Source organism: Mustela lutreola, chromosome 1 (assembly GCF_030435805.1).
Source record: "Mustela lutreola isolate mMusLut2 chromosome 1, mMusLut2.pri, whole genome shotgun sequence".
NCBI classification, from domain to species: domain Eukaryota; kingdom Metazoa; phylum Chordata; class Mammalia; order Carnivora; family Mustelidae; genus Mustela; species Mustela lutreola.
This window is the reverse complement of record NC_081290.1, coordinates 35,833,675-35,849,130: the sequence shown is the minus strand read 5'-3', so window position 1 is coordinate 35,849,130 and position 15,456 is coordinate 35,833,675. Positions and strand designations below refer to the sequence as shown.

Sequence of the window (15,456 nt, the reverse complement as noted above, 5' to 3'; positions counted from 1 at the left end):
ATCTAACTATTCAGTGACTCCTCATATCACTGTGAAAGCCCAGTGGGCCATGTGATGGCCATTGCCTTCTGACATTCTGTCCTTGTGTACTTTACTTGAGCCGCACGGCTCCCGTGATCTTCGTATGTGCCAGGCCTGCTGCTCCTGCCTTTGGGTTTTTGCACTGGCTGTTCCTTCTGCCCAAATGCTGTTCCCACATACCTGTATGACTAATTCTTTGCCCAAATGCCACTTTCCAGTCAGACCACTTATTTAAATCTTTTGCCTACTCCCCGTTTGCCCTTATCCTACTTTTTTCTCTTAGCTGTCCTCACTCTTTAATGTACTCTAGAATTTACTTCTGCTGTTAATTATCTCCCTTCCCTCCAGAATGTAAGACTCCCTGAGAGAAGGGATCTTTTATCTCTTATTTATACCAATGACTCAAGTGCCTGGTCCTTATTAGGTGTGAATGTCTTTAGTGAGTGAATAAATGGGCAATTCTCAGAAGAAACCTGAATGGCCAATAACCGTTTGAAAAGATCTTCAGTCTCACTAGCAATCAGGGGAATGAAAATTAAAACAACAATAAGATCCCATTTAACACCTTGCTGATGGCCAGAAATTTTAACATCTGACGCTGTTGTGGGAAAATGTTCTCTCATACGGTGCCCAGTGGGGGTCTAACTTGGCACAGCATTTTGGAGAGCTGTCTTGCAAACCTAGGACACGGCAGTGCACTCCTGGAGGGGAGAGGACAATGAAAGCAGAGAAGAATGCGGAGGAAGCTTCAGTAATGATCTGTTTCTGTTTCTTAAAATTAAAAAAAAAGAAATAAAGTGAATCAATATACATGTGCTGATATGAGTAGATCTCCAAGATGTCAAATAAAAAAAAAAAAAGCACATTTCAAAATAACATATTTATAACCTATTTTTATTTCTCCCATATATCTGTTACTTCTACAATTAAATTTAAAAAGAAAAGCACTTAGGTTATTTCCAAAAGTGATAAACAGAAAGTAACCTTTATAATTTTTTTCCTTTTTCTTTTATATAGTCAGTTTCATGCTGTGGCCTTTAGCTTTTCGTCTGAATGTTATGAAGTGATATTTGAGTAATGAATGGGTAAATCATTTACCTTAGCAGAAAGTGTTCAGTAATGGTAATTTATTATTCCAAGGAAAGAACTAGAGCATAAAGCAATTTGTCAAATTTAAAAGGCATTTCCCGGTACCGCGCACTTTCTGTGGGTAACAAATTAAAAAAAAAAAAAAAAGAAAGAAAGAAAGAAAGAAAGAAAAAAAGAGAGAGAGAAAGCAGCAGCATTTATTAATGACCATCAACTTTAATGCGGTCACTGATTTTTTTTTTCTTCTGGTATGTTCTCAGATTGGTGCTCTCCTCTGTCTCAGATTATTTTGCTGCCATGTTTACTAATGATGTCAGGGAAGCAAGACAAGAAGAAATAAAAATGGAAGGTGTTGAACCGAATTCACTATGGTCCTTGATTCAGTATGCATATACGGGTAATAAAACTGAAAATATAAATCTAAAATTATAATAATCTTAAAATTATGTTGCACTATGAGATTTCAGATTTCTGCTTTTAGGAAAGCCTGGCAAAACTAACAGTGAATCCTGCTGTTGGAATCACCACTGCTGATGATATCTTTATAAAAGGTTAAAAATCTCTATATTAGAATCTTTAAAATGGTGGTCATAATTAAACCTGTGATTGGCATTTTTAATTGTTAGTATATGTGTAATGGTGAGTGCTGTGAAATGTGTAAGCCTAATGATTCACAGACCTGTACCCCTGGGGCAAATAATACATTATATGTTAAAAAAAAATTATTTTTTTTACAAGAAAAGTATAATAATTAGATAAATAATGTAATCTTTTTAAGTTATTGCATTTAAAATTTGAGCATTATATTTAATAGGTATGCCACTTAATTAAAGCATCATTTAAAAATTCTGAAAAGAAGCCTTTTTTTTTTTTATTTTAATAGAAGTCACAAAGAGCTAAAGGGTTTTTTCATAGTTAATACTTTTCTTTTTTCTCTTTGGACTATCTAAAACCATCTAGAATTCATTTACAGAGCTCTTGTTTAGAATTATTACTGTTAACGCTGATTGTTTTATAAATTATAGTTAATATAGTTCTATGGATAATGGAATTTCTCTTTATCATTTAGGCCGCCTTGAATTAAAAGAAGATAATATTGAGTGCCTGCTGTCTACAGCTTGCCTCCTTCAGCTTTCACAGGTTGTGGAAGCTTGCTGTAAGTTTTTAATGAAGCAGCTTCACCCATCCAACTGTCTTGGAATCCGTTCTTTTGCCGATGCCCAGGGTTGTACAGATTTGCATAAAGTGGCTCACAATTACACCATGGTATGTATTTCCTGAGACGCGGAAGGGCATGTGCTCTTGACCTCATCATTTCTTGTTGCAGACTTACCTACATGGTGCTCTTTTCCCCTGGCTCTGCCACACGTCCTGAGGTTCAGGTTCACGGTCTACTGCGTGATATTGTCATGGAGTTACAAGGGGAAACACCAGGTCCTATTTCTCCTGGATATGTGAGTCAAGCCTGAAGTTATTACAGTCGCTAAGAAACAGAGCAGTGGCCTAGGACTGTTCTAATCAAGATTTTCAGATCTGCTGCACTTTCAAGCAGGGTTTCCCCGACATTTTCCTCTGTAGCAGTTGGATGAATTTCAGAATTGCCTGCATACTCACAGATGGAAATTGGTGACAGCGATGGGGTGGGGGGTAATTGGTGCAGTACAGATGATGGTACAGATGGCTTTTTATTAAAGGTAGATCTGATTATATGTAAGAAGCATTTTTAGCTGTGTGGAAAAATGTGGGTATGAATTGTAGCAAATTGTGTGCTCAAGATAAATTACAGAGGAGGTTCTTGTTCAGACACTGGAGGATAATGGATACAGACTGATCTAGGACAGCAAGAAAGGAAGGGCATGTTGAGGGCATATTGTTAGGACCAGGCCTCACAGTCTTCACAGTACCGGGATTTGGAGAAGGGAGGATATTTGGATTTTTAAGGAATGACCATCTTGTCCCACCGTGGTGTTAAGCCTTCATAGCTGGGCCAAGACTGAGAACTGTTGTTTTGTCTCCTGCAATTAGGCCAATACACCTCCTAAGAGAAGAAAGAATATGCACACACTAGTTACCCATGGTACTGATTTTTATCAACCTGGAGATGTTTTTGTCTACCTTCTCCATCCTTCCATGGAGTTGGCTTGTCTGTGAAAGGATTGACAAATACTTTAGGAATCTTTCACTACAGAAATAAAGATTTTGGAACAATTATAAGAACAGAGGTTTACGACTATTGGGAAGAATAATTCTACCTACTTCATAAGCTTGATGTGAGGATTAAATGAGTTCATGGGAGTGTAGCACTTAAAATAGTGATTGACCCATAGCATATCCAATCAATAAATGATACCCTTAGCATTGTCCCATCACCGCACGGATTTACTCTGTGCAACACAACAGGGATTGATGGGAGTGAACAAAAGCACTCAGGCCACAGGGCAACCTTTACGATTCGTACTGCCCTCTGCGGTATCGTCACTTCTCAGGAATGTTTCTTGTTTATTTTTATTTTTAAGATTTTTATTTATTTATTTGACAGAGAGAGATCACAAGTAGGCAGAGAGGCAGGCAGAGACAGAGGGGGAAGCAGGCTCCCCGCTAAGCAGAGAGCCCGATGTGGGGTTCATTCCCAGAACCCTGAGATCATGACCTGAGCCGAAGGCAGAGGCGTAACCCTCTGAGCCACCCAGGCGCCCACTGTTTCTTGTTTATAACAGTCATAGAGATTGTGTGACAAGGCAATGCTATACAGACCTTGCATTTTCTGGAAATTGGAAAAATTTTTCCCCCACCTCCGTCTTTTATCGTTTCCTTGCAAATTTCTCATTTTGACCTTAAACCTCAGGTTCAAATAATTTGGGAAGTAAGATAACTATAAATAAAATTGGGTTCCTTTTCTTTCATTAATCATTCCATCATTTAAATAGTATCTCTTTCCTAGGAAGGAGTTTGATTCACATGAAAACATTTCTATGCATTTAGGTCAGCCCGTTGTTTATACTAGAGGCACAGTGGCTGCTTAGACATAAATTAAATTTAAATTAGCTCTTTTTTTTTCTTAATTAAAGCTGGCATGCAGTGTTATTTTAGTTTCCGGTGTACAACATAGTGACTCGACAATTCTATACATTATGCAGTGCCTACCATGATAAGTGCAGTTACTTTCTGTAACCATACAGAGTTATTACAATATTATCGATTCAGCTCAATGTTTTTAAAGCTATTTTCATAGCCAATTAGTTGGGCACTTTCGTGTTTTTTTTCCCCTCAGGGCTATTATTTGACATTCTGTTTCAACAGAGAGGTGAATTTAATTCTAATAACAGTAAGTGATTTAGAGGCAGACTGTCTGATTTCAATTGTTGCTATGGGAACTCAATGAAAATGTATAGCAAAATTCAATCTTCAATTTAAATAAATCCCTCAGTAATTTCATTTGCTTGAAAGCTAATTCCAAATGGAGAAAGGATGTTTGCTAGCAAGTGTTTGGTAAGGTATAGCTATTTATATCACAAAATAGATTTTGTTTAAGTTTTTATTTTAATGCTAGTTAGTAATACAGTATTATATTAGTTTCAGGTGTACAATATAGTGACACAACAGTTCCATACGTTACCCTGTGCTCATCACAATGACACAGAATAGATTTAAAATCCGAAGTAAGGGGTGCCTAGGTGGCTCAATGGGTTAAGCCACTGTCTTCGGCTCAGGTCATGATCTCAGGGTCCTGGGATCGAGCCCCACATTGGGCTCTCTGCTGAAGCAGGGAGTCTGCTTCCCTCTTTCTCTCTCTCTGCCTGCCTCTCTGCCTACTTGTGATCTTTCCCTGTCAAATAAATAAATAAAATCTTTTTTAAAAAATCTGAAGTAAGCATCATGCCACATAGTGAATTCAGTTGTCACAATCAGTAAATGGTACACGTGCTAGGAATGTTCACTCCACCTCTAGGAACACAGGTGGGACAGGATGAGGAGTTCTTCCTTGTAATCCGGAAATCTGGAAACTTGTTCTCACTCTGACTGCCACTGAATGTGAGCTGGCACGAGTCTTTTAACCTCTACCAAAACCTAACACTGGGTGTGTCATTACAAGTATTTAATGGCAGCATGGATTTGTGAAATAAATATAGGCATTTAATTTTAAATTTTTGAATTTTGTTTCTCGACCTAGAAAAAACACTGAACTTTGCTAAAATACCTGCTATAAAACCAAATAATACTTTTGAAAAGCACTTTGTGTTTAACCTTGAGGTCAGTAGTCTTTCTGTAAGTTGTTGAGCCTCGATTTTTCACTTAAAGTGAATTGTCCTAAAATGGAAGGGGCATGGTTCTGAAATAGAAAATCAACAAATAAATAATAATATATAATAGTCCTTTTCTCCTTGATGAACTAATACCATGGCATTGGTAATGCCATTAATACCATTTGAAAGCAACGCAAAAGTTCTGTCAGTATGCCTTAAATGCCTTAAATGTTGATTCTCCTGTACTCTACCTTTGAGCAATTAGAAGTGTGTATTAATCTTACCTAACGTTATGTAATAAATCTATTTCCATGTATCTATGTGATCTTTGTTTTTGAAATTTTTAATGCCTGCTTAATAGCCCATTGAATTACAGCCCCCTATAGCTGGACCTTTAGGCTAATTCCCATTTTGTACTATTATAAATAATAATACAGAGAAGCATCATTAGAGAAGCATCAGCTTTCTTTTTCCTCTTGTGAATTATTTATTAAGGATTAAACTGCTAGTAGGATAACTGGGTTGAGAACTTCAACATTTTTATAGCTCTTACAATGTGTTACCAGCCCGTTTTATAATATCAGTATACGATTGAGTAGAACGGTTTACATGAAGCCAACATCGAGGTTTTATTAAAATATATTTCTGAAAATGATAATCCATCATTTAAAATAGATACATTTGGGCATCTTTAACAAATCATGATGAATTGAAGCAATTGAATTTAGTTAATTATTCATGCATGGTTTCCTGTTAAGAATTGCTAAGAAAGGAATGTCAACCCAAGATAGATTTTAGATCAGTACCTAATTTGGGTTACTGCAAGCTATATGGAACCTATAATTCTCATTTTAATATAGAAGATGGTTGCTGGTAATCCTTATCTCTGGATCTAATTTCAATGGCCCTACCTATTTCACTAAAACCATGTTTGCTGAGACAGCCCCAGCACACTAGGAAGTGTAAGAAAAACATTAAGGGACAATATGCGTAGCATTTGCATTTATATTATAGCTAAGTAAACAGTCCATGCATTAAGACTTGTAACTTTGCACATCAGATAGTAAATTTCCCATCTCTTCAGGCTGTTCAGCATAATATCCTAGTAAAGGTCATTATGTCCCAGCTGAAGTCATTTCTGTTTCCATTTCAAATTAAAAGGAGCCTGATTCTAGTATGTAGTTGCAACTGAATTATCTTCAGTCCACGGTTCTGGAGTCCCAGTGCCTTCGATGTCAACACTTCTGCTTTGGCTCTTTTTCTCTGAGACCAAAAGGACGTTATACATAAATCAGATTTGTAGTTTTTAAAATAGACCTAAAATCCTGGGTGGTCTCGTGAATTACATTAAAACACTCTTGAAGGCCAATCAGAGCCAGAATAGCCCTAAGGATATGTAGTCTTCCCTGGGCAGTCTGAGAAGGCTTCTGTGGTCCAGGTCGGTCTTGGGAAACCCAGCCACCTAGCAGCCATTTCTGGATAAGAGAAAGAACTTTCCAGCTCACCCAGGGATCTGGCTGGACATAAGCCAAATTCTTCTACAACCACAAATATAACCTAACTTGGATGTTAGACTATCCTGCATCTCAGAGTCTCATTCATTTTTTTCTACTCTCTACCTCTCAAAAGACTTACCAGAACTATTCCCTATCTCGAGTAAAGCAAAGCCTAAGAATCCCAGATCCATGTTTAAAGTGTAGCAAATGGTAGAGGCCCTTGCGTGTCACAGTCAGTTAAGTAGCCAGTTCTCAATATTGGCTCAGGTCATGATCTCAGGGTCCTGGGATCGAACCCCAGATCAGGCTCTCTGCTCCACGGGGAGCCTGCTTCCTCCTCTCTCTCTGCCTATTTCCTCTGCCTACTTGTGATCTCTGTCTGTCAAATAAATAAATAAAAATCTTTTTAAAAAATTATTTAAAATAAATAAATAAATAAATATTTTTAAAACGTAACATGTACCAAATGATAAAATATTTAATTCTACTGCTATGGAGACTTACAGTGTAACAACATAATAGCAGCTTAAATGTTATTTTATATTGTGCTTCTTTCCTGGTAAATAGTAATGCTATTGTAGGGAAGCTTTCAAGTATAAACTGTGTTTTGGCATCTAATCCAAAAATGTTTATTTTCTCTTAAACAAACTGATGGACAGAAGGAGCAATATTGTTGAAATGTGCAATTTTTCCCCTCTAGGAACATTTCATGGAAGTAATTCGAAACCAGGAATTTGTATTATTACCAGCCAGTGAAATCGCAAAGCTCTTGGCGAGTGATGACATGAACATTCCTAACGAGGAGACAATATTGAATGCTCTTCTTACTTGGGTCCGTCATGATTTGGAACAGAGACGGAAAGATCTCAGTAAACTTTTGGCTTATATTAGGCTACCTCTTCTCGCGCCGCAGGTAAACTGTTTTTTGATTATTTAAAATCAGTATCCTAATTTCAACAACGTTTGGGTATTGATTTTATACTAATCATGTTAATATTACATGTCTATACGTTTTATCCCTTTTTTTCCCTTTGGCTCTTCTACCAGATAAGATTCTTTTACATATCCTATGAAGTGTGTAAGTGAAAAGATACTTAACTAGAAAATATTTCTGCTTGTGCTTTTGACCCAGAAGTTCTGGCTGCCTAAATTGCATTATAACGTGATCGCTTAGGGGTTCTTAATTTTATTTGATTCAGTTTACAAACCTATCCTAGCAGCTGAAGAATTAGTAAAGCCATGGGTGAAAGTAGCAGTGGACAGAAAATTTAAATTAATTTAGATTAATTCATTTGCTACATGTTTATTAAGTACTCACTGAATGCTGGATTCTGGTGATTTATAAACTGAGGCATGGTAAGTGTTCCAGCTCTGACATCTTAACACTCTGTGTCTTGACATATTCATAAACCCCAGGCTCTTCATCTGTCAGGTGGAGATAATATCCTCTTTGACCATCTCATGATCAAAAGATGAGATTATTATGAAGATGAGAAAAGTGCTCTGTACCATCAAATGTGCTACAAATAATCATGGTAGGATTATCAGCATTGTTTTAGAATTGAAAGCTGCCTGGTTAGTGTATTCAAGCAGTCAGTCTGAACACATTTGCATGCATAATTTCCCCTTTATACAGTTCTAACTGGGCTGAAGAGCATTCCCCCCTTCTCTGCAGTTTTGCCTTCCATGGTGTCAGCCAAGGTCAGAAAGCCGATGGTCCTCCCGACCTCTATTCAGGAGGTCAGTAGGATCCTTCCATACATCACTGGCCTATGTCACTCGCCTCACTTTATCTCATCCCATAGGTGTCTTACCGTCTCAGGTCATCTCAAGAGGAAGGAAAGCACGTACCATACCATTCAATATTTAGAGAGACTGCATTCTCATAACTTCCATTAGTTTCACTCTCCTGTTATTATTTGCTGTTCTCTTACTGTGTCTGACTTTTAACTTAAACTTGATCATAGAGACGTATTAGAGGGAACAAAAACATGGTTTATATGGGGTTCAGTGCTATTTATGGTTTCAGGCATCCATGGAGGGTCGGGAAACATATCCCCGTGGTTTAGGGAGACTACTGATCGATAATTAACTCTGCTGCTTAGCTCGAAGGCTTGAATAGAGCAAGAGGCCTTGAAAGTGAAGAAAGAATGAGCTGTGACTGCTCAGGGCAGATGTTCATTGTTCAAGTGCCATAAATTTTATCTGCTTTGTATTTATCTTGAGGATTATGTATTATTTCCAGCGGTTGTTAGCAGAAGCTACTGTGCGTTCTCTACCTTACAGAGTAAGTGCTGATGCTTTAGAAGAAAGACGTCCGCTTCAGAGGTAGAATGTTATGTGAATTCATAGAAGTGAAACTGTTGCATAAACTGTTGCATAAACTGTTGACAATTCAGGAAGAATAACGCTGTAAAACGTTTCCCTTAAAATCAGATTTAAGAAGGTTACGTTTTATGGGTACTTGGCAGATGTTTCTTTCTTATCCTTTTCTAGGTTAAAGCAAATAAAATCTGAAAAATCCTAGTAGACTTTGAAAAGAATCTGTGTGATTAAGTAACGTGATGACTGACTTCAGTCCTGCAGTTTCATATATTTGTGATACTGTATTTGCATGGTTCCGAGAGATGTTCAGCATTTCTGTTATCCAGGATATAGCTAATGATCACAACCATAAGATCTTAGAGTTGAAAGGTGATCATTTAGCCTGTTGTACAAAGGAAGTAACAGACCAAAAAAGTAAAACCATATACTTAAGATCCAAAAACGATTTTCTAAATTTCTGCCTTTCTGCACTGTAGTTTTATTTGCCTTTGTTTCTTGGCTAACCTTGGAGAGCTAGTAAGAGACAGAGGGAGAACTTGAACCCAAGTTAAGTTCTGTGCCTTTTTCACTGAACCAGTCAGCCTCCTGAACATACTCTGTGTAAAATTGCTGGGTCAGGGGAGGTATATTAAGTGGAGGAAGAAATATATTAAAAAATAAATTTGTGATGACAAAATAATGAGAGGAAGGCTGTGATAGGTATAGGAACATGACATGAAAGTAACTGGAGTAGCCTGCCTGGGCTCATGGTGGGGAAGCTGGGAGAACTTTCTCAAGTGTTCCTCGGTCTCCATCCTGAGTAGCTACCCAGCAGAGGGGCCATGAGAGCCCAGGAGAAACGGGAGGTTGTATCTGGTTATGGAGTCTTGAGCAAATATGTCATACTCTGGAAATTATAGGAAAAGGATAATAATAAAATTATCCTTTTATTTAGGAAGATTCTCTGCGTTGCGGAGACTGGATTGGAGCGGTCCAGGTAGAAATCCATTAGGAAGACTGTTGGATTCAGACAAGTGAATTAGGTGCTCTTGGGCAGTGAGAAATTGCCAGGCTCAAGAGCTATTTAGGAAGTAGAAGAGATGCACCGTCATGACCGATTGGAAGGTGTGGGGTACCAAAATAAGAGGGATCCTGAATGATTCTGATTTGTGCTGTCAAATAAGGCAAAGAATACAGGAGGAAGAGCTCTGTTTCAAGAGGGGAAAAAAATGGAAGAATCATGTTCCCAGAGCTTCTTGGTACCTTTAATCCTCTCGGAGCCTAGGAAGTTTTGAAAATTTCTTGTTTAGGTTGTCACAGCCAAAAGGAAGAGAATGACATGGCCCAAAGAGAACACAAGGGCACCATGGGTAGTAGTAATTAGTGGTAGTTAACCCTGCCTAAATAACTCGGGTGCTCTTAAAAAAAGATTCCATGTTCAAGGAGGAGGAAATTCTAACAGCAGCAGATATGACAGAGAAGACAGTTAAGGACAGAAGATCCCCTGGATTAGCCCATTTATTCTCAAAGTGTGGTTCCCAACTCTAGGATTTGCACCACCTGGAAAGTTATTTAATATACAGATTTTACAGCTATAGGATCTGAGCCTCTGGTGGTGGGGCCTAGCAGATTGGACTTTAATATCCCTGCAAGTGCTGTGAACTTGAACACTGAAAAAAGAAACTGAAATTTAAAAAAAAATAATGTGCCTGTAAGTGGATTTGAAGCACACTCACGTTTGAGTAGTGGGGACCGATGTCTTGTGACTGATGTCACATTCCCTGTATGATTCAAATAAGTCACTTAACCTCTCTGAGCCATGTTTTTCTTTTCTGCAAAGATAATAACATGTTGCACTATTGTGACACTTAGAGATACTAGTAGGAGTGTTTGTTTTTTCTTTCCTTGCTTTTTTTTCTTTCCTTGGTAAAAGTGAAAGGCAATTTTGCAAAATGATAGTTATCAAGTGATGAAGTGTAGAAGTAGACCCAAATCAATAAAACATTGGGTTTTATTCTGGACATTTTTATTGTAAAACGTAGGAAAATGTGACAATTATTTAAATTGTCCAGTGGGTATCAAATAACAAGTGACTAATATGAACTGGCCATCAGGTCCAGTTACCTAAAGAACTTATATTTGTAAATAGGTGAAGGGGATTAGGAATACACCTATTATCACGATGAGCACTGAGTACTGTATAGAATTGTCAAATCACTATATTGTACACCTGAAACTAACATAACACTGAATGTTAAAATTCTTAAAAATTATAAATAAAAATTTTTTTAAAAATCCACTTTTGCAAAATAGTTCCTTCCTCGGTGAACTTTTACTCTTCTCTCTTAATATGAAACACCATTCAGTCAAGCTATAAAGGATGCAACTTAAATATATAGTAAATCTATTATAGTGTCTCCCACAGTAGATCCTTGAAAAGGCCTGAGAAATAATATATGTAATTATCATCCTCTACCAACTGATCATTTAGTGTGGTTGGTTGTGGTGGCTTTTTTTTTTTTTTAACTCTGAATAATCCAGAAGATACATGTTTGTGGTTTTTTTGTTTTACCTTTGAATGCATTACAGGCTTTTCTATTTGATCGAATGTTAAATGTGGATAGGACAGATGTACATTACTTAAAATATTTTGCCACCTAAATTCTTTTTTTTTTTTAATAAAGATTTTATTTATTTGACAGAGATCACAAGTAGGCAGAGAGGCAGGCAGAGAGAGAGGGAAGCAGGATCCCTGCTGAGCAGAGAGCCCGATTCGATTCAAGGCTGGATCCCAGGACCCTGGGACCATGACCTGAGCCAAAAGCAGAGGCTTTAACCCACTGAGCCACCCAGGCGCCCCACCACCTAAATTCTTAAAGGTCCCAATGGTTAGCTTGTATTTTAACTATCTTGGTCTTCACTATTCTGTGCTTAATTCCCATTACTGTTTTCTACTGAAAGTCAAAAATGTAAAATGAGCCAGGATTTACCTTTACTTTTCTTTTAATGTGCATGTTTTTGATACCAAAACATTTTTAAAGCCTACAGAATTCAGAAATTATTCACATTCTATCTTTTACTTTAAGAAGTATTGGAGGGGGCAGTTTTAGAGAAATAGTCATATGGAGATTAAGTATGTGACTGAAGATAAAAATGTACACATTGAAAATGTTTCTTCTTTATTTAAAAGCCTTCATTTAAGTAATTTGTCATTACCTAATGGCAGAGAAGACATACCGTGTTCATCTAAAAGGCAGAATATCCAAGAGTCTATAATTTTTAGTTCTCTTTCATTGCCTTCTGAATGATTTTCTGAATTATTTCTGGTACTTTCTATTTGATTAATCTGATATGGATTGATGGCTTTATATTCCCTTCTATTACTCTCATCTCTCTACTTAAATATGATTAATCTCATTTATTCATAATGTATAAAGACTGTTAACATGTTTAAGAATATCCTTTACTTCAGGGCGCCTGGGTGGCTCAGTCAGTTAAGTGTCTGCCTTCGGCTCAGGTCATGATCCCGGGGTCCTGGGATCGAGTCCTCCATCAGGCTCCCTTCTCACCGGGGAGTCTGTTTCTCCTTCTGCTCCTCCTCCCACTCATTCTCTTAATCTCTCTCTCTCTCAAATAAATAAATAAAATTTTTTTTAAAAAAGAATCTATTTTACTTCAAATTGCAATAACTATTAAGTCTCCTAAGACTTTAGTTTCTGTAATTTTTCACATTTATTTTTATTTAGAAAGGACTAAAGTAATTAGATATAATGGAAGTAATATAAACATTAAGATCAATCATAATGAGCCAACTCAGTGCATTATTCGGTTACGGTTTCTGTAACAAGTATAACTATACTTTGTGTGCATAGAAAAAATATGGAATAATTAATATCATAATTTATACCCTGGCATAGGTCCTGAGACTTATGTCTTAATTTGGCTTTTTTGCTGTTAACATGCTGCTCTCAGTTTCCAAATGCCACAAACCCTTCTTTATAGCGACTTTTGTTTAGAGACTCTTCCATTGTCAAAATGTGAACATATTCTCAAAATTATTACTCCTTTGCATTTGCCAAGTAAAACTGCATTCCCCACCCATTTAAATGGCTAAAATAGAAGGAGATCATAACAATTGTTCGTGAGAATGTGGGGGAACGGGAACCCTCATATGTTGCCGGTGGGAACATTAAATGATGCAGCTACTTGGGAAACAGTTTGGCAGTTGCTTAAAAAGTTAACATGTATTTACCATATGACCCAGCAATTCTATTTCTAGGTATCTACTCAAGAGAAGTGAAAACATTTATCGACATAAGGACTTGCATGCAAGTGTTCTTAGCAGCTTTATTTGTAATAGCCAAAACGTGGAAATAATCTGTGTCCATCAGCTGTGAACAGATAGACCAAATGTGGTTCCATAAATGGAATATTATTTAGCAATAAAAAGAAATGAATTTGCAAGGAACCCTTGTGCATTGTGGGAATATAACTTGGCGTAGCCGCTGTGGGAAACAGTATGGAGGTTCTTCAAAACATTAAAAATAGAAGTACTGTATGATCCAATAATTCCACTACTGGGTATTTACCCAAAGAAAACCAACACTGATTAAAAAAGATACATACACCTGTTTGTCTTGCAGCATTATTTACAATAACTAAGATAATGATGCAACCCGTGTGTCCATCACTAATGAATGGATAAAGAATATGTGGTGTGTACACACACACACACACACACAGAGGAATATTATTCAGCCATAAAAATGGATGAGATCTTGCCATTTGTGCCAACATGGATAGTCCTAGAAGGTATTGTGCTAAGTGAAAGAAGTCAGACGGAGAAAGAAAAATACCGTTGATTTAACTTACATATTGAGTCTAAAAACAAAACAAAAAGAAATAGCCATAAACCCAGAGAACAAACTGGTGGTTGCCAGATCAGTGGGATGAGGGATGGGCAAAATGGATGAAGGGGAGTGGCAGAGACAGGCTTCTGGAATGGGATAAATAAATCGTGGGTGTAGAAGCATATATGACAGCATAGGGAATATAGTCAGTGTTGTCGTAATAGTGTTGTACAGTGACAGTGTGCGAACACTTGTGGCGAGCATAGCATAACCTGTAGTTGTCGAATCACTATCTTGTACACCTGAAACTAATGGAAACTGGCGTGCCAACTACAACAAAAAAAATGTTTTATAAGAGAAATGAAGTACTGATACATGCTACACATGGATGAACCTCATAAAACACACTAAGGGAAAAAAGCAAGACACAAAAGACCACATGTTGTATGACTTTATAGAAAACATTAAAAAAAAAGGCTAATGAATATGTATAGACAGATAAACCCATGGAACAGGAGATGGGAACAGAGATCAAACAGCAAAGTGCATGTGAGAGGTAGGTGGGGTGACGAAAATGTCCCAAAGCTCTTTATGGTAATGGTTGCACAACCTGGCGAATTTGCTAAAAACCAATGAATTCTGTACTTCAAATGGCGAATTGGATGATCTGTAAGATATACCTTATATTATCAAATAGGATCCTGCAGTGTATCAAAAAGAATGGTCCACTATGACCAGGAACCTTTTTTTCCAGGAAGAATGATTATCAAGAAATCTGTCAAGATAATTATTATATCAGTAACTTAAAAGAGAAAAAGCCATATGATCATATCACAAGGTGTATAAAAGGCATTTGGGAAAAATGTGTTTTTCACCATTCTTAGTTTAAAACTCTGAATTAAAAGAGGGAGAAAAGAAAAGAGCCCAAATATAATAAAGATGGGTTATTAAATGCTATAGCGGCTTTCATCCTAGTCGAACACTAAAACCATATCATGTCAAACCAGAAACAGGAACTCTGTGTCATCCTAGTTATTTACCATTGCTTTGTATATTACAGCAATTGTAATAATAAAATAAAAATGAAGCAATTGACATAAACGTTAGAAAGTGATGTCCACTGTCCCTGTTTGGTTGTGATTAAAATTGTATGCCTAATAACTATAGTTTTATAAGGGAATATAGTAAAATAGTAGATTATAAGTTACAACAATCAAAAGATTTTTCTCTCCAGTAAAATATATGCAAAATGAAAATAAAGATCCATTTCCAACAGCAACAAAAATAATAAAATGTTTAAGATCTGTATTAAATGTGTATATTTAATTTTTTAAAAAGGCTTATCACGTGTATGAAAAAGGTATACAATAAATAGAAAGGCTGCCTGAAAAAACTTAATATCATAAAATGTAAATTCTTTCAATAATGCAGTTCATATTAGCATTCCAATAG

The 15,456-nt window shown here is 36.8% G+C and overlaps 1 protein-coding gene across 5 annotated transcripts in view; it reads left to right on the top strand.

Moving 5' to 3' along the window:
• The window catches only part of KLHL5 (kelch like family member 5), an 89,371-nt gene that overhangs the window by 34,921 nt on the left and 38,994 nt on the right, over nt 1-15,456 (top strand). For all 5 annotated transcript variants that reach the window (XM_059163386.1, XM_059163402.1, XM_059163380.1 and 2 more), the window contains 3 exons: nt 1,371-1,507; nt 2,180-2,376; nt 7,551-7,763. In XM_059163386.1, the coding sequence (XP_059019369.1) occupies nt 1,371-1,507; nt 2,180-2,376; nt 7,551-7,763 (547 nt within the window). The remainder of the gene's footprint in view (nt 1-1,370; nt 1,508-2,179; nt 2,377-7,550; nt 7,764-15,456) is intronic.